The 18,817-nt window shown below is 35.0% G+C and overlaps 1 protein-coding gene across 6 annotated transcripts in view; it reads right to left on the bottom strand.

Annotated features, from left to right (window-relative positions):
- The window catches only part of TCF12 (transcription factor 12), a 389,625-nt gene that overhangs the window by 13,965 nt on the left and 356,843 nt on the right, over positions 1 to 18,817 (bottom strand). For 4 of the 6 annotated variants that reach the window (XM_010836799.1, XM_010836802.1, XM_010836804.1 and 1 more), the window contains 5 exons: positions 16,429 to 16,502; positions 15,357 to 15,428; positions 14,395 to 14,601; positions 5,233 to 5,347; positions 4,018 to 4,180 (listed from right to left, as the gene is read on the bottom strand). In XM_010836799.1, coding sequence (XP_010835101.1) covers positions 4,018 to 4,180; positions 5,233 to 5,347; positions 14,395 to 14,601; positions 15,357 to 15,428; positions 16,429 to 16,502 — 631 coding nt within the window. The remainder of the gene's footprint in view (positions 1 to 4,017; positions 4,181 to 5,232; positions 5,348 to 14,394; positions 14,602 to 15,356; positions 15,429 to 16,428; positions 16,503 to 18,817) is intronic. The other 2 variants (XM_010836801.1, XM_010836805.1) reach the window with 1 other exon arrangement.

Genomic DNA, 18,817 nt, shown 5'->3' with positions numbered 1-18,817 from the left:
CAGGTAGTCATGTATGGATATGAGAGTTGGACTATAAAGAAAGCTGAGCGCTGAAGAATTGATGCTTTTGAACTGTGGTGTTGGAGAAGACTCTTGAGAGTCCGCTGGACTGCAAGGAGATTCAGCCAGTCCATCCTAAATGAGATCAGTCCTGGGTGTTCATTGGAAGGACTGATGTTGAAGCTGAAACTCCAGTATTTGGCCACCTGATGTGAAGAGCTGACTCATTTGAAAAGACCCTGATGCTGGGAAAGATTGAGGGCAGGAGGAGAAGGGGACGACAGAGGATGAGATGGTTGGATGGCATCACCGACTCAATGGACATGGGTCTGGGTAAACGCCAGGAGCTGGTGATGGACAGGGAGGCCTGGCGTGCAGGGTTCATGGGGTTGCAAAGAGTCAGACACGTCTGAGCGACTGAACTGAACTGAATTGATACAGCCTCTAAAAAGAAAGCTGAAGATTCTGCAGCAAAAAACTATATGCACTGTATGATTCCATTTATAGGAGCTTCTAGAAAACACAAAACTAACGTAAGGGAAAGCAGATCAATGTCTGCCAGAGGATGACAGAAGATGACTGATTATAAATGGGTATGAGTATGGGTATGAGGAAACTTTCTATGCTGGTAGAAATATTCTACATTATTAATATCTATGTATATCTATGTATATATTAATATCTATGATTTCTATGTATATCACCATATACATTTGCCAAAGGACAAAAATTGTGCACTTAAAATTGATATATTTTACTATATTTTGAATTAAACCTCAATAAAGCTGCCTAAAAGCAAAAAAAACAAAAGAAAAAAAGATGTTGCAGAAAATACTCATGGATAGATGAAAAGGTTAAAAATACATTATTAAATTTAAAAAGCTGAAATTATAAAACTTATATCCAGTTTATTTCCAATTTAAACTGTATTTATGGAAAAAAGATATTCCTTGAAAAGTAAACAACAGTTAATTCAAGTGTTTTTTTGTGTTTTCTTGGTGTGCTTTTCTATAATTTTCAAATTTCTGTAATGAAAATGGACTAATTAATTGGAAAAATAGCGAGAAAAATGCTTTGGAATAACTTCTAGAAAATTCTATTTATATTCAACATTTCAGTAAATTACTGGGTAGAGTCTCTTAGAATCTGGAAAATCTGTGCACAAAGAATCGATGTTCTACCTCTTCTCTAATACCTTGAGTACTTTAATAAAGAACAAGTAGACAACAGATTTTTACTCCTAATTGTCAAGAAATACGTAAAAGTATTCTTTTGATAATAGAGAATCACTAGCTCGTTGACTTCAAAGGAACCTTTCCAGATTATCTAGCCCAGAGGTTTCCAAATGTGGCCACTCATCAGCATCTTTAGGAGTTCTTCTAGTCTTCAAAGGCCCCATTGCTGGGGATGCTTGGGCAGTGAGCTTGGGTGAGAAATGCACCTGCATTTCTAAAATGTTTTACAGGTCTGCGGTGCAGGGTTGAGAACCACTACAACATCAGTGACCTCCCTAGGGTTACACTGCTAATTGGTTGTAGAGTGGAGAAAAGAACCCAGGTAGTGCTTCGTGGAAGAAAACCAAGAACACGTATATAAAATTATCATCACCATAAATTATTGTAGTACCTTTACTGATATTTACAGCATGGGAGACAGTATTAAAAGAGCTTTATATGTATAATTTTCAGTTTATTCCCACAAGAATCCTAAATAGAAAATTTCCTTTAAGATGGAACCAAACCTCAGCAAATTTTACTAACCTGCCATGGTCATTTGACAAAATGTAGTGAAGCCATGATTCAAGTCCAGGTTAGCCTTATTTTGTCCAAAGCCATGTTTTAAATTTACTATTATTAACTATCAAGTATAGTTCTTGCTAACCCATTATACTGCATTCTCAGTTTCTGATGACCTATAACAGAGCTCAGCAAACTGGCCCGAGAGCCAGCTACCTGTTTTTGTAAATAAAATTTTATTGGAAGATCTGTTATGTATTTGGCTGCTTTCATGCAACAATGGCAATGTTCAATAGTTGCAACAGACCTGCATGACCCATAAAGACTAGAATATTTACTATCTGGCCCTTCACACAGGAAGTTTGCTGACCTGTATGATAAAAGGATGAATGATGAGGAGAGGTGTAAATTATTCTCCTAAAGTTCTGTTTGAATCATGAAGCTGAAAGAATTAAGATGCCTCAAAGGAGTGGCCTTGGGATTCCCTGAGCCAGTTTTGTCTTCTTCCTGCCCTTGCACAACTGAATACAATGCATATTAAAATGATAGAATTATTTTAAAAAATAGGTAGTATTAGGTTGTAAGATTTAATTTTCCCAAGAGAAATGTTAAAGTATTGAAAATAGTGAGACTATTAAATATAAAAAGACAACTTTTAAATATATGAATGACAGAAAGGACCATGCTGGTTTTTTGTTTTTATTTTTTAATTAATTAAAAAATTTTTTTTTGGCTGTGCTGGGTCTTTGTTGCTGAGCAGGCTTTTCTACAGCTGTGGGAAGCAAAGGCTACTCTAGTTGCAGTACACGGGCTTCTCATTGTAGTGGCTTTTCTTGGCACATGGGCTTAGTTGTTCCACAGCATGTGGGATCTTCCCAGATCAGGCATCGAACCCATGTTTCCGGCATTGCAGGTGGATTCTTTATGGCTAAGCCACTAGGGAAGCCCTACGCTGGTTCTTTTAGTTAACCTGGCATACTTATTGAAATTTCCTTTGTACCATACTTTCACACAAAGAACAATTAAAATTTTTTTTTATTTATTTGGCTGTGTTAGGCCTTAGTCGCACCATATGGGATCTTAGTTTTCCAACCAGAGATCAAACCCATATCCCCTGTACTGGAAGGCAGATTCTTAACCACTGAACCAAGAGGGAAGTCCCAAAGAACGATGTTTTAAATATAAATATATGTGATATATACTTACTACTGATAAATAAATATATATCAAGAAACAGAATGTACCACGTGCATGAGTGCTCAGCTGTGTCCGATTCTTTTGTGACCCCATAGACTGTAGCCTATTAGGTTCTTCTGTCCATGGGATTTCCCAGGCAAGAATACTGGAGTGGGTAGCCATTTCCTCCTGCAGGGAATAGTCTCCTGCATTGGCAGGTGGATTCTCTACCACTGAGCCACCAGCAGAAAAAAAAAAAAAAGACTAGGAGGAGGATTTATCACAAATAAATTCTCTCTTTTCATGTAGAACTAAAAGAAAAATCTGATGGAAGAATTTAGAAATCATTTGAAACTAATCTCATTATGTGTTCAATATCCATATTTCAAAGTAGTCAAGTCCAGTTTCTAGAACTCCTTGCCTAACAACAGTGCATGTGGAGTACTTCCTTTTCCATACTCTTTTCAAATTTTTGTTTAAAACATGAATTTACAAATTTCTTTTATAAAGAGCCAGGCAGTAAATATTTTCAACTTTGTGGGCCATCTACTCAAATCTGCCACTGCACTATAAGAACAGCCACAGACAATATGTAAATGAATGGTGCATGGCGGTGTTCCAATAAAACTTTATTTATAAAAAAGGCAATAAACTAGATTTGGCCCCTGGGCTACAGTTTGCCAGTCCCAGGTTTAAATCATAGAAGAGGTCCTAACTTAAAATAATATACTTAATAATATATAATTTATTACATATTAATATATAATAATATACTTAAAATAATATATTCAAATAATTATTGACAGATTGCATCTACCTATACTTGTACAATTTAACTTGCTTTAGCTATTTTGTTCTCTAGCTGTCGTACAGACTATAAGCACTGAGGGGAGAAAAGTAATTCTTTTTTATATGCAGACCCTAAAATATTGTTGGAAACATGGAAAACAAACTTAGAATCAGCCTCATATGTCTCCTGTTTAGGGATGCTGTGAGGATTAAATGAGATGACAGACATAAAAGTCCCAACACAGTATCTACAACACAGCTGACACTTTTCACCCATGGCAAGTGAGTGAAATGTGACCTGGATGGTAACAAATACCTTGTTCTGCCTCTAGATGAAACTTTGATATCTTTTTGGGAGGATTCATCATCTGATTTCATGTCATCTGATGAAGGAGGTTCATGAAGGTTTTCATCTTTCTCTTTATTTTCAGTCTTGATTTCTGTTGGAACAACAGTTCCAGACTGACTTTGCAAGCCACCTAACAAAGAGGCAAAGAACAAAATAAACGTCCAGACTCATTTGTGAATTAGAATTAAGACAGCAAAAAACTTTCTTGATGGCAAATATCCTTAGTTGTTTTAGAGCTATGATGGAAATCTGAAGATGTAAAAGGGTAAGCTATTCAGACTTGCACAGAGCATGTCCACAAACTTTAGAAAAAAATGCTTTCTAAAGCATCTGTATTAAAAAAACAAACAAACAAGGTTGACCCCGATGGTGAGTCCAATGTTCACTTTCAGGTACCATTTAAAAGTTAAACAAGGTATGAGAAACATGATGCATTTTAGAAACCAACTTTTAAGATGCTGCCAAGGTAAAGGAAATAAGCTTTAACATTTTCCTGGACAAACACAATAAAACAGGTATCATGGTTAAATATAATTGGGAAAACTTTACTTTGATGGTCTTTTATTACCTATATATTTGTACTTATTTATAAGGTCTACTATAACATTGGCCACAGTTTGCTTTTTACAAGAATTATCTGTCTCTCCAATTAAATTATAATCTTCTAAACAACAGCTATTATCATTCAGAACTCTAAATATAGCCAGAAATATCTTTCTCACTGCCTCTAGGGACCATGAAGACTCATCCATGAGGGGAAGTGATTTAAAAAGAGACAGGACAGGGTCTTTCCTGGCGATGCAGAAGTTAAGACTCCGTGCCTCCACTGCAGGGGGTGTGGGTTAAATCCCAGGTTAGGGAACTAAGATCCTGCATGCCTTGCTGTGCGGCCAAAAAAGGGGGGGAAAAAAAAGAACAGAAGCTAAAAAGATGACCAGTAAACACTGAACAACAGTTTGTACAGGGTTCCATCCATCAATAAACATCTATAATTGGATCAGCTAAACCGATCAAAGTACTGAACCCTAAATGTCTACCCTGGACATTAATGCAGTAGTAACACTGTTTGGAATTCTAAGATGACTTTTGATGAACAGATGTCAATTTGACTGTGAAAAAGGTGACAGAGCTCCAAATGATACCTCTGTCTGCACTACTGCTGAAAACCAACAATACAGTTACCTCTATAATTCTCCTGTGTTTTATGGTTCAAGTCTGTGCTTGAAGCAGTGACCGTACTAGACAGGACTGAATGATTGCCATTGAGACTGACAGAGTCTTCTCGATGAGTTCCAACCTAAAGTAAACAAACAAACAAAAATGTTCATGGGGCAGTAACTGTTCAAATTCTTTCACTGAGTTTAATAGAGAAAACAGTATCACTTATCTAAATTTAGCAACTGTTTTTGGATGTCACTTTTCTGGGTTTTGAACTGTAAAAGACTTGATAGTAGTAGTACTGTTTGTGAGCAAAAATATTTTTTAAAAAATATTTAAAAAAATTTTAACTTTCAAAGTTTATATTCCACAGAGGGTTGCTGTGAGAAGCAAATGAGCTAACAGAGATAAAGCACTCTATATGCTATGTGCGGTGCTGTGCTTAGTCACTCAGTCATGCCCAACTCTTTGTGAGAGCACAGTATATTATAAGCTCTATTCTGTATCAGTCAATCTGAAAACCTATTCTACATACTACTGAAATATGTTAAAGTATCCATGAATTTGTATTTCTTCTTAAAAAAAAATTAAAAGAGCAGCAAAAGCAATACAAAATTAAAATAGCTTAGAAGTTCTACATTTCCAGGAACCAAAATTGCCATATATTTTTATTCTCAGTTTTAATCAGATTTAGACAAGTCGCAGTTAACTTAAACTGAGAAGCTATGGCATGTAATTTTAGCTAATGCAATATTTTTAGAAAAACTGTTACAACTGAAGCTTTTTATTAGAACAATAGCAGACGAGTCAACTAGAAGATTAAGCTTTTGATTAAATAGATTTATTGCCTGGAGTTATACATGAGAACCACTGTTTTTCAACAAATCCTTCAATCCCAGTAAAACACCATGCTTTGAATCCCTCTTGAGTAATTAATATAGCTTTTCTCTTTCATGACTTTGTATGGATTTTACCCTAATATAAATACCCCTATGCAAGTTTATCCTTTGGTTTCCTGTGAGCCAAACAAAAGACACAAAAGTTTCAGGCAATGCAGGCTACTGGTACTGAATCTGATCAGAACAAACCAGGTCTTTCACCTTACTTTTGAAGAAATGTCTGTCCTCTGCCTTTATTCTTACCTTTAATGTAGTTAAACAACAAAACAACAACAAAAACCATTTAATGTATTCCACAGCTACTTTTAAAATTATTTGAAGATTAGGTGTGTCACTACTCCCCTGGATGATCAAGCATTGACTACATCCTTTTTCTAAACCACACAAATTCATCACTCATTAGAATCATAAAATCTTAAAGCTGGGAAGGGACCACAGAAATCAAAGTAGTCTTCTGCACCCTTACTACTTAGGAAATCTTTCCTTATCCCTTAACCTTTACTTCTACACTGAACTTCAACACACCCCCAATAAAAAAATCTTGAGAAAAACCTGAAGAACTAAACCTAATAACAAGTGAAGTAGACTGTGAAAATTACTTTCAAGAGAGGAAATCATTTTTAAAAGTTTATGATACCCTATCTCTAGGGAATCCTAGTCATGTTTATTCTTAACACATAGGTTGCTTTCAAGCTAGCTATAACTACTCATGATTTGAGGGGAAAGTTGGTTCAAATTTCCTTTTTATAAAAATAGACGATATAGATGTAACACGTAGCTACAAATTCTTTGGGAACTTAGGAGCCTCAGCCTATTTTAAAGATAATGTATTTAAAGATAATGTAGAATAATGTATTCTAAAGATAGAATAATTTTTGACTGGCTGAGGAAGTCATTGCAGGATAAAGCAAAAGCTAAAAGATTCTATGTTTGTATTTACAATGTGGACTTAAAACTTCCTATGTTCTTTGGTAATATGTGTTAATTTTGCTCTTCTATAGTATTTTGAGTTATCATACCAAGTATTTTTAAAAATAGGCTTTTAAAATTTAAACATAAGTATATTTACTATGTATTTTATCTGTGAAACCTATTTTAGAGCTTCAGAAGACAATACCATTGAACAAACTGAATTTCACTGAGTGGTAAGTGATGATATATCTGTGAAATTCTTATTTTTTTTTTACTTCATTAGTATAAATAATTCTTTGATTTTCTGAATCTCAACTAATAAAAATGTTCTATCACCTCCTTTCTGATGAAAGGATTGGCAGACAAAGGATCATTACCTAAACAATAAACCTTAGAGATTTTGCTTTTCCCTGAAGGAAAATCAGAAAGGTTACTCAATTTGTTTTGTGATATAAAATGCCGGTAAATATCTTTGTCTCTATGGAATACTACAAACTAAATATTCTCTCACACCAACCTTGAAAAAATTGAACCTTTAAAAAATGGTCTCAGACTAGCAAAAACTTTTAAGTCTGGAGTTTTTCATATTAATGAAGTTAGCAGGAACTTTTTGTTTGTAACTTGATTCTCCTTGCAAATGGGCCTCATATATTTTCTGGAGAATTTTACTTTCACAGTTCTTACAGTTTTCTTTAACCAATGCTCACCCTGGCTCCCATGTCCTCCCTTTAATCTGCAGCTACGCATTCAAATGGCTCTGTCCACACACGCAACAGGTGTATAAACAGTTCTTTGTCTGAGCTCAGAGTCTGTGGGGCCGGCCAGATAGGACCTTGTTTAATTGTTCATCTCGTTAGCATACAGCTGACAGGCTGCTTCTCTTGGGGGACTAGCAGGGGAAGGAAAACTTCTAGGCCTGCTATGCTCTAAATCTCGATTATTATGAAGAGCTCCACTTCAGAATAAAAGGCCCATTCCATTAAATGACGTCATCTTGCATTCTGAACCTTTACAATCTATGTATGGCCTTATTTTTGTGGGAGCATCCGACAAGGGACTTGTTTTCATTTAATTTGGCCAATGGCTTCAACACCCACAATGGAAAGATGTTAAATCTAATTAGTTGATGAATAAGAGGTCTTGTGAATTAAGGGACAGACTGAAAAATACTCAGCATGAACTCCTCTCTGATTCTGAATTCTATTCTAATAATTCGCTCACTTTGTACCATTCACTGAATACTAGCGATTTAACTATTTACTATTAATCTACAGACTGGTTAAAGGATCTTTATGTACTGTATGTATTTTGTTTTACCTGAAGAGGGTTTTATGCTAAAACTTGGAAGAATTCTATTTGTTATGGTTCCTTTTGAATAATATTTCCGTAAATATATAAGCTGTCTGATTTTCAAGCTTAAAAGTTGACATTTAAACAATTTTGAGTTTTAAAAAAATGGCATCAAAATGCTTTAAAAGCACTATGTGTTCTTAATGAAAATAAAAAAAATTAAGATGCCCATTTAGGAAAAAATTGGTTAGAAAAAGTAAAGTACAGTTAAAAACCAAACTGCTTTAGTTTAGCTGAAACCTACACACACAATTTCTACTGTATATAAATCTTTACTAATAAAATTAAATACTGTTCAAACATATGGCTAAAATGATTCCAAATTTACTCTGATATGTAACAAAAAGTGCTTAAAATCTTGAATAAAATATTACTCTATTTGTTAGTCTTTAATAACAATCTTAAATCTTTTAAAACTAGGAAAAATATAGTTTAATTGCTTTAGGATTTAGAAATCAGATATGATTTATATTTTAAAATCATTATGTAAGGTAGCTCTAAGTTCTACAATTGAACATTGTTTGCTTTCATACAAGACACACATTTCTAACTATAGCTTAAGCAACAAAAACTCAAGCAATACAAAAAAAAAGACATGCCAGAGTTAAATTTCCTTAGGACCTATAACAAAATCAAAAGATCTCATGGATGTAATTTCATCTGGTATCATAAATAAGGAACTTTTAAAGATTTGCATCAAGCTTCCATTAATATAAAGCTTTTAATCCAACTTAGTTTGAAGTTGAAATCATGGTCTGAACAATAACTGGGTACTTTGTGTTAAAGATAAAAGAGCTACAGAGCTATCTCATTGGGCATTGGTATTTTAGATATTACAGCCATAAACAGATGTGATGTACGATAACTTTATATTGCTGAAATCTCTTTGCAATGCCTAAATGAAATCAATGAGTCTCATTCCTTTTCAGTTTTCCACTTATTAACTTTTTTCCAGTCAGCAGTTTATTCCAAGAGCTCATTCTTAGACTAAGTAAATGAGAGCAAAACTATAGTCTGTACAGTGCTCACATTTCAGTAGTTCTAAAAATCCTGATTTTGTGTTTTAAATGATACATCACATGCTAATAACAGTGTCTGATAAAGCCTTAATTTTATATTTGGATTAAGAGGATATGGAGAATCTGTCAAAAATACTGAAAGGGAATAAGAAATTGAGTAAATGAAAACGTTAACCCTATTCAAAAGTAAGAGGAAATGTTGAAACTAGGGCAGACAGGCTACACTAATTATATGAGAAGAAGTAGGAATTATCCAATTACTAGCTTTTTTTTCTGATATAATAATCTTCAGGATATTTAATTATTGTGTATATTGATACCTAAAATATGTTATTTCTGTGGTTGGAATCTCTTTTAATCCTAACCTTTTGTGCTAGTCAAGTTTGTTCAGTTAAAAGAAACAACAATCAGGGGGCTTCTCTGGTGGCTCAGTGGTAAAGAATCCGCCTGCCAATGCAGGACACAGGTTCAATTCCTGATCCAGGAAGGTCCCACATGCTGTGGAGCAACTAAGGCTGTGCGCCACAAGTACTGTGCTTTGGAGCCTGAGAGCTGCAACTACTAAAGCCCACACACCCTAGAGCCCGTACTCCACAAGAGAAGCCACACAGTGGGAAGCCCCCGCACTGCGAGTAGCCCCCACTTTCCGCAACTAATGAAAAAAGCCCGCATAGACTTGCTGCAACTAAAGAAAAAGCCCGCAGAGCAACGAAGACCCAGCACAGCCATAAATAAATAAACAACAAAGTTAGGTCTTCTGATATTGAGCCCTATTAATATTTTTGGCAGGTAGTAGTCTTATTATCTTTGTGTGAAATAAAAAAATAGTAATAAAAATAGTAATTATTTCATCTATGAAAGACAAATGTATCTACAAATCATTACTATAAGCTGCAGATGATCTTAGTGCTTTTGTTGTAACTGATAATGTCAGGAAAAGTTCTCAGGAACAAAGCTACTTCTGTGATCAAGGAGACTATTTGGTTAACCTGCCCATGTAGAATTCATATCACTAGTAATCTTGGAAGCACTTGGAAGGTTGAGAGCAGAACTTTCTGTATTACTTTTATCCTGCCATCAAGTCGTCGTCTTCTACTCTCAGTTAATTCTGGCTCACCTTAAATATTTCAACTACTTCACAAAACTCCCAAACTACTGATTGAAATGAAATATGAAAAGAGCGATAGGTGCCAAGAAAAAGAAAAATAAAAAAAAACCTTGCTAATTCTCACTTCCTACACTGGGAAGCTAATTTATGTTCTAAACTAGGGACTGGCAAAGTATGTCTGTGGTCCAAATCTGGTCCTGTTTTTTATTTTATTTTTTTAAGCTAATAAAGGAGGTCCTTTCTATAAATAAAGCTTTATCAAAGCACAGACACACCCATTTGTTTTTGTAACACCTATGGGTGCTTTCATGTTACTGAATCAGAGTTAAGTAATTGTGATACAGAGCATATACCCTGCAAAGCTGAAAATATTTACTATCTGACCTTTTACAGAAAAAGTTTCTGGCTCTTCTTGTCTATAACGCTAGGAGAGAAAGTAACATCATATTCAAAACCTGGAATTAAAATGGTGACCTCTAATAAATGCCCAGGAGAACAAAAATCCATTACATCAAAGATTTTATTTGCACGTTCTATGGACTTCCTAGAAAGGTTTAGCAGACTAGTTCTACTCTCTACAGAAAAATAAATGGAATGATGAAAATTAAATATTGAGGGAAGTTGACTTTACAGATTCTAAATGGTGATACAGAATTGCTGATAAACTGCTATTTCTGTGGTTACTTTGTAATTGTGGCCATGTAAACCTCCATTTGTAGGGGTCTAAGAAATATTAACTTAGGTTAACACAGAGGAAAAGTATCTTTGCGACCCCATGGACTGTAGACCACCAGGCTCCTCTGTCCATGGAACTCTCCAGGCAAGACACTGCAGTGGGAAGCCATTCCCTTCTCCAGGGGATCTTCCCGACCCAGGGATCGAATCCAGGTCTCTTGCACTACAGGCAAATTCTTAATCGTCTGAGTCACCAGGGAAGCCCCCCAAATAACAATTTATGTTAATACAGAGGAAAAAAACATAAACTACCAGAAAGTTAAGCAAGACAAAAAAAGAAGTGTTTCCAGAATGTAAAATTGTGTCATTTCTTAGTCATTAACAGTTAGAATACATGAAGGTGAGACACATACAGGCAGGAGATTAACTCTTGGAGATGGCTGGCAATAGTTACAACAATATGTTCTCCAAATTACACACTCTCTCAGAACATGAAAAAAGCTGTCAGGCATGTAAGCAAGGCTCCTGGTAGTACTGATGGAAGCCCTCAGACACGAATAACAGCCACCAGGATAAATTTTCCTCAACAATATGCCTAACACTTAGCTGGGACAGTCAATGGCTGACTGTGATTTTAATTTCATTCCATCCTTTGGTCTTTTGCTGAAACTGAGAAATGAGTATTCACAGCTAAAAAGTTCATTTCAGAAGGATGGGAATTTAATACTGACTCACTTGACACTGTCAGATCTTGTCAGTTAATAATATTTGAGGGTAAGCCTGGCAGAAACATCTGCATCTCCATCTCATTAGTGATTACATCTGGATGGGTTGGACATAGCAGATCCTGGCAGATTTTCCCCAGCTCTGTGTTCTCTAAGAAGGTTATAAAAACTGAAAGAAGACCTTGATAGATAAAATAAGCAACTAAGTTGCTGCAGCACTGGTGCTGCTTCTCAGACTATGTCAGATTCACCTCATGTTTCAGAACTCTATTTTTTCTATATTACCTTCAGTTTTTTTCCTTTTTAAAGAATATCTCTGGCAACTCTGAAACAAGCAGCATATTCCTAGTGGATATAATGGAAGCTACTTTCTTAATTACAAGTTTCAGGGCAATATCTAATGAAACAAATTTCCCCTCTACAAGTCCTTTTAAATACTAGGTTTTTATATGGCTTTGGAAGAATGGATTTTGAAAAATTTCTTTTCCAACTTGTATCCAAAGTTGATAAAAACAACCTCCCAAAGACAGAAGTTCCATTTCATACAAACTCTACATTTATTTAAGAGGATCCAGAGATATAGCTGGTAGGCTGCAGTCCATGGTGTCGCTAAGAGAGGGAGACGACTGAGCGACTTCACTTTCACTTTTCACTTTCATGCATTGGAGAAGGAAATGGCAACCCACTCCAGTGTTCTTGCCTGGAGAATCCCAGGGACGGGGGAGCCTGGTGGGCTGCCGTCTATGGGGTCGCACAGAGTCGGACACGACTGAAGCGACTTAGCAGCAGCAGCAGAGATATATCAAATGTTGTAGCAGATAAAGTGAAGTAGGAGCAGTGAGCTATTAACAATGAAGAATTAAAAATGATTAAGATGTGAGGATTTACAAGTCCTTCTTCTGAATAAGGATAGATGGTATTTCAGCAAAGTAATAATTTATATTTGCAACAAATGCTATCTTATTATAATATTAAAATTATTTTGCTACTATCACTAGTAGTGATAAAAATACTGCCTTAAATTTCTATGAATTCAGTAATTTATAAATGTTTTTGCATTTATTAGTTTATCAACAGCAACAAAAGTTAATTTTAAAAAAGCCTGAGAGTCCCTTGGACTGCAAGGAGATCCAACTAGTCCATTCTGAAGGAGATCAGCCCTGGGATTTCCTTGGAAGGAATGATGCTAAAGCTGAAACTCCAGTACTTTGGCCACCTCATGCTAAGAGTTGACTCATTGGAAAAGACTCTGATGATGGGAGGGATTAGGGGCAGGAGGAGAAGGGGATGACAGAGCATGAGATGACTGGATGGCATCACTGACTCGATGGACGTGAGTCTGAGTGAACTCCAGGAGTTGGTGATGGACAGGGAGGCCTGGCGTGCTGCGATTCATGGGGTTGCAAAGAGTCAGACACAACTGAGCGACTGAACTGAACTGAAATTTTAAGATCTTCTGATATTAAAAAACAAAAACACAGTTGTTAAGATATGCAGGCATCTAACGTCACCCATGTCGCTGAAAACATTGTTCTTAGGAAACCAGGCAGCCTTGTTTGATGTTTACTTCAGCAGCTCCAAAATGAATATAAATGACTCCCTGACATGTGAATGTAAAAATCTGGAACCAATCCTATTTTACAGAACACAAGACTTCAGCATTTGGGGCACCTAATTATTTCGATGATAGCTGAGTGTTAGCCTTGATCACATGGTTTACAGTCAGAAATCTGTTTCATAGGAGAATATTTCACAGCATGCAATGAATCTTAAGAACCATGATATAAACATGCAAACACATGGTTTCAATTAAATAGCAGGTTCAAAAAAAGCTTCATTACTTTAAAACATAATTTATATAAAAAATAAGTTAAGACATTCAACACAGAATTTTCGATTTGCACGGCTGCAGAATGCTACTTTTCCCTACTTTAAAGAATTACCATGCTTTTAAAAAGATGGATTGAATGATTTTATTCTCTTCAGGCGTTAATCTAAAATCGTTTCCTTTCATTGTCACTTAAATTACAGCCATTCTCAAAACTACCTCACATTTTTTTCTTTGGGAAAAAAACTTAAATTTGGACTTGTACAAATACTATTGTGTTCCGTTCTATTGAAGGCTGGTTCCAAATTTATTAAACAGTTTTTCTATACCAGAACCCGTGAAAATCAGTCTTGCTTTCTTGCTTTTGCTATGAAGACTTTCTACACATTGTTTCAATGTTCCATCAATTTATTATACATCCGAAAAAAAAAAATTCAAGTTTAAGCTAATATGATCTCTGTATAAAGTTTCTGTTTTTTGCACATGATCATAGCAGGATTTTAAGGTCAAATGCTCAGCCAATGACCCTGTCCAAAACAGTAAAGAAATTCTTAAAAACCAATCTACCTTGTTTATAAAAAGAAGGACCCTCTCCCTAAAAGATTTCACAAAAGACATTTAGGAAAACATGCTTCAGGGGTTATTTCAAAAAGCATGAGCACTATTTTACCATTGAAGCAGATCGACTGCTTGTAACAAGGCCTGATCCACCGTAGTTTGAATTGAGGCTTCCGATTGGTGCATTATGCGATGGTCCCAATAAACTGTGTATATCACTGTGACCAGCAGGCAAACTGGTAGAAGGTCCCACGGCATGGTTCCTCAGCACATGGATAGCATCATCCAGTCTGTCCAAACGATCCTCCATCCGAGATTGCTGTAGGGATTGAAAGAAGACATGGAGGTTACTGCTTTTATCTGTTGCATGCATTAAATTGCTATGATTTCTACTTTGGGATATACAGAAGACAGCAAGTGAATATGCAACATCAAGTAGCTTCAAAAGAAACTACCTGTATTATAAATAAACAATCAAAGAAAGGATATTTGTAAACTATGCTAAATTACCAAAGCTTCAGAAGCAAATCACTGCTTCATAAAAATCTATTTATCAGTCTAGCATGAGGTTATTTCTTTTAGCATCTACAAAAGCTGAAGGCTACTCTACAGTATCTGGCATTCAATTATCATTGATAAAAAAGATAACCTGTATTTTAACATCAAAACGAGGGCAACTTGGGGAAGGGTCCTCAAATCCATCAGATTTAAGTTGTAATTTTGTTTTAAGTGAATATTTAATACCTATCTGAAATGGTGACCATATCCAAATGTGCTCTTTTCCCAAAACTGATGAAATGATATCTGTCTGTGGATATATACATGCTCCATACACAAACATATTAGAATTTAAAAAACCAAAAGCACATGCCAGTAGAGCTCTTTTAAAAAGAATCATACTCAACAATATATGAGAACAAAGGCCTATTCTTACATATTGTTACAAAAACGAAAATAGTCATTGTTTGATTTTAAAAGACTCTGGAGTCTGCACAGGCTTGAAGATTTTAAATGGATAATAGGAAGTATAATTAACTGAAACACAAAAAAGGCACCATCTAAAAGAAATAGTACCTCACAGACATCCTTTAAGAAGGACATTGCATCTTGCAAATGCTCGTGAAGTTGCTGCTCAACTCGATTTTTCTGGCAAAGTCAAGACAGAACAGGAGGCAAAGCACAGGTTAAGATTAACTCCAAAAGAGATGAGGAAATAGCTGATGTGCATGTCAGCATAACATGTTAGTAAAGTTAACGCGGAGACCTGCAAGATCTACTTTGTATTAAGGTATGAGAAGGCTGGGATTTAACAGCAAAGTTATAAGGTTAGCATCTAAATAGCACACATTGCTTATATTTGCTTAAATGTGAGAAGAAAACTTTCCTTTAATTTAAAATGTTCTGTTAGTCACAGAAAAAGAACTTTTCTATTTGCAACCTGGAATTACTGAATAGCATGACTTAGCATTCCATCAAGTCATCCTTAGTTTGTTTTTATAATGCTTCGTAATTCTGTGGTAAGCATAGAAAGGCAACAGTAGTTAACATCCTACCACAAATTCTTCATGCTCAATACCTAGACAGGCTCCTTTATTCTACTGCCTTGTCTGTCTATGGTTCTATCAATACAATTTACACATTTTTTAATAAAAAGAGAATGTGGAAAACAATACTCTTCATGACAAAAATAACTGATGTTGCATTTAAAACTTTTAATAGAAATGTAATCAACTATACGCAGTATCATATGAGAAAGAGTAAAATACAATCATTTTGCATTGCTCAACTAATTTTCTCTTACTTGGTCTCTGGGTTTTTTTCCCTTTAAACTTCCTTTACACATAAACATAAAATTACAGTAAAATTAAACCCTAGATCTGTCAAAGAAGCAAGAATCCTATAACACTATTTTAAAACCAGCTGTCCTAAAACCAATGTCCCAAAGAACAGATGGCAAAAGGCACACCCGATGTGTCTCATATTGTTCAGCTAAATCAGGCCATTTGTTAGCAAAGAATTCATGTGTAATGCTATCCTACTGTTTTTTCATTGTTACTCAAGATTTTCTGGGGGAAAACAAAAAAACAAAAATCAACTCCATACTATTAGACGAAATAGATCTTGTATGTTTCTCAGAGGCTCTTACCAGGGAGTGGAGTGAGTTTTCATAGCTTGGGGATGAAGGAGCTTGACCTCCAGGTCTGGGCCACTGACTGGTACCTGTTGAAACAAAACCCCAAAGCACCCACACACCTTGGTTAACTCAGTGATCTTGATAATGTTCTGAAGGAAAGGGCAGAGATATACTATTGCTAAGTGTGTACAAATTTATGTGAAAATTTTTGTTCAGTCTTCAGCATGGTATTGGCTACTGATAAGCCCAACGCATTAAAATTTTTTTCATTATTAAAATAATGGAGGGAGTTGAGGGAATAAACTATACTTTAACATGTAACTACTTTTATGTTTACATGTTCTTCACACTTTGTCCACATGCACATGAATCTTGAGAAAATGTACTTAAAATATACATAATTTAAATTCTGCCCTTCTATCATATTTTACAGTCTTTATGATAATGCTATTAATGATTTACATTAATATTCACCTGATTCTCTACATCATAATTTGCTTAACCACCATTACCTCACTGCTGGACACTTTGGTTGCTTTCATTTGGCTATTATGAATAGTAATTGAGTATCACTATATTATGAATGATAAAAAATGCTGTGTTTTCCTTTTGGGGAACATGTCTAAGGATAAATAGCATTTCTAAGTTAAAAGGTACGAACATATTTATGATCCTTAATTCATTAAGGCCAAAATTACTTTCTAAAGGGTTATACTGATTTGTGCCTCTAGTAACACACAAATGCACCAATTTCAAAAGACCGCAAATACATTTAGGTTTTTTTGCTAAAAATTTTCCCAACATAATTTATATAAAAACATATTTAGGTTGGAAAATATTATCATGAAAATTTTATTAAACGTTTACTCTTCAACTTTAGAAAAGCAGCAATATTATTAAAAAAGGATACAGAAAGAAAGGATACAAGTTCAGAACAGAAAGAATAAAAAGAAAAAAACACAAGAAAAAAAAAAGACTAATTTATGTACTGGGGAGAATGCAGTGTCTTAAAATAGCTTTAAAAAGAAAAAGACAAAACAACTGATCAAAAATCTTTACTATTTCATAACTGCATTTGAAAATAAATTATGTATATAAAATAATGAAGACCATTCAATTAAATACATAGTATTGTTCTTAACCAAAGCTTCAGTAACAAACTGAATTATATTAGAAATCTAAAGTTAGAAAAGTTGAATGTTTACTTAATTTGTCTCAGTTCAGTTCTGCTCAGTCCTGTCCAACTCTTTGCGACCCCATGAATCGCAGCAACTATGTTCCACCACAGCTTGTTGTTTTAGGTTAATTTGCCACATTTAGGAAACTAAAAACTTAAGGTAAATCAGAACTATTATAGTTCACTTTAGCTGAACAATCTAGTATTTGTATTCCTATTAATCATTTATATTTTGTTAAGTTGAAAAGTTGGATACATAAGATTCCTAATAACTTGATTATATTTTCTAATCATATGGATATTACTAAATATGATTTACATATTTAGTAAATATGTAAATTATAAATGTGATTATACAAAACTTTTTAAATATTAAAATTATAAGAAAAATATATGCTATATATACTTCATCAACTAACAATTTCTTTTACTTGGAAGCAAATTACAAATTATTCTGTCCATTAAAGGTAACCTGCTAGACATACAAATATAATCATAATTTAACTACACAAATTATGGACAGTCTAAAATTACTCATTGAAACAGAAGCATGTGGGCTAATTTTACATTTAGCAAGTAGAATTTAGCAATCAGAAAAATCCAGTAACTGACTACATGAAGAATTCATATAAAAGGAACCAGGAACTTTCTTGGTGGTCCAGTGGTTAAGAATCCGCCTTTTCAGGCTGGGGATGAAGGTTCGATCCCTGGTCAGGGAACTTAGACCCCACATGTTGCGGGGCAACAAGGCCTGACTGCCACAAGTAGAAAAGTCAGTGCACCACAACTACTAAGCCCGTGTGCTTTAGAGCCTGTGCTCCATAGCAAGAGAAGCCTGAGTGAGTACTGCAACTAGAGAAAGTCCTCTTGCCACATCAAAGAGCCAGCAGGGCCAAAGACAAAATCTTTTAAATAAAATAACACTTTACCATTGATTTCAGTATATCGGCTCAGTTCAGTTACTCAGTCGTGTCCGACTCTTTGTGACCCGATGGGCTGCAGCACTCCAGGCCTCCCCTCCCTGTCCATTACCAACTCCTGGAGCTTGCTCAAACTCATGTCCATCGAGTTGGTAATGCTTTCCAAAACTAATGCAGGATTTTGAATTTTTACATAGATAAAGAGGTTAATCATAATCTATTTTTAAAAAGAACTGAAATTATTTTTAAAAGTTTCCTTTAATGTTTACTATATAAATATAAATATATATATATATTTAAAGAA

Source organism: Bison bison, unplaced genomic scaffold (genome assembly GCF_000754665.1).
Source record: "Bison bison bison isolate TAMUID 2011002044 unplaced genomic scaffold, Bison_UMD1.0 scf7180017864066, whole genome shotgun sequence".
In the NCBI taxonomy this organism is placed as follows: domain Eukaryota; kingdom Metazoa; phylum Chordata; class Mammalia; order Artiodactyla; family Bovidae; genus Bison; species Bison bison.
The sequence above is the reverse complement of the archived record's forward strand: the minus strand, read 5'-3'. Positions and strand labels throughout refer to the sequence as shown.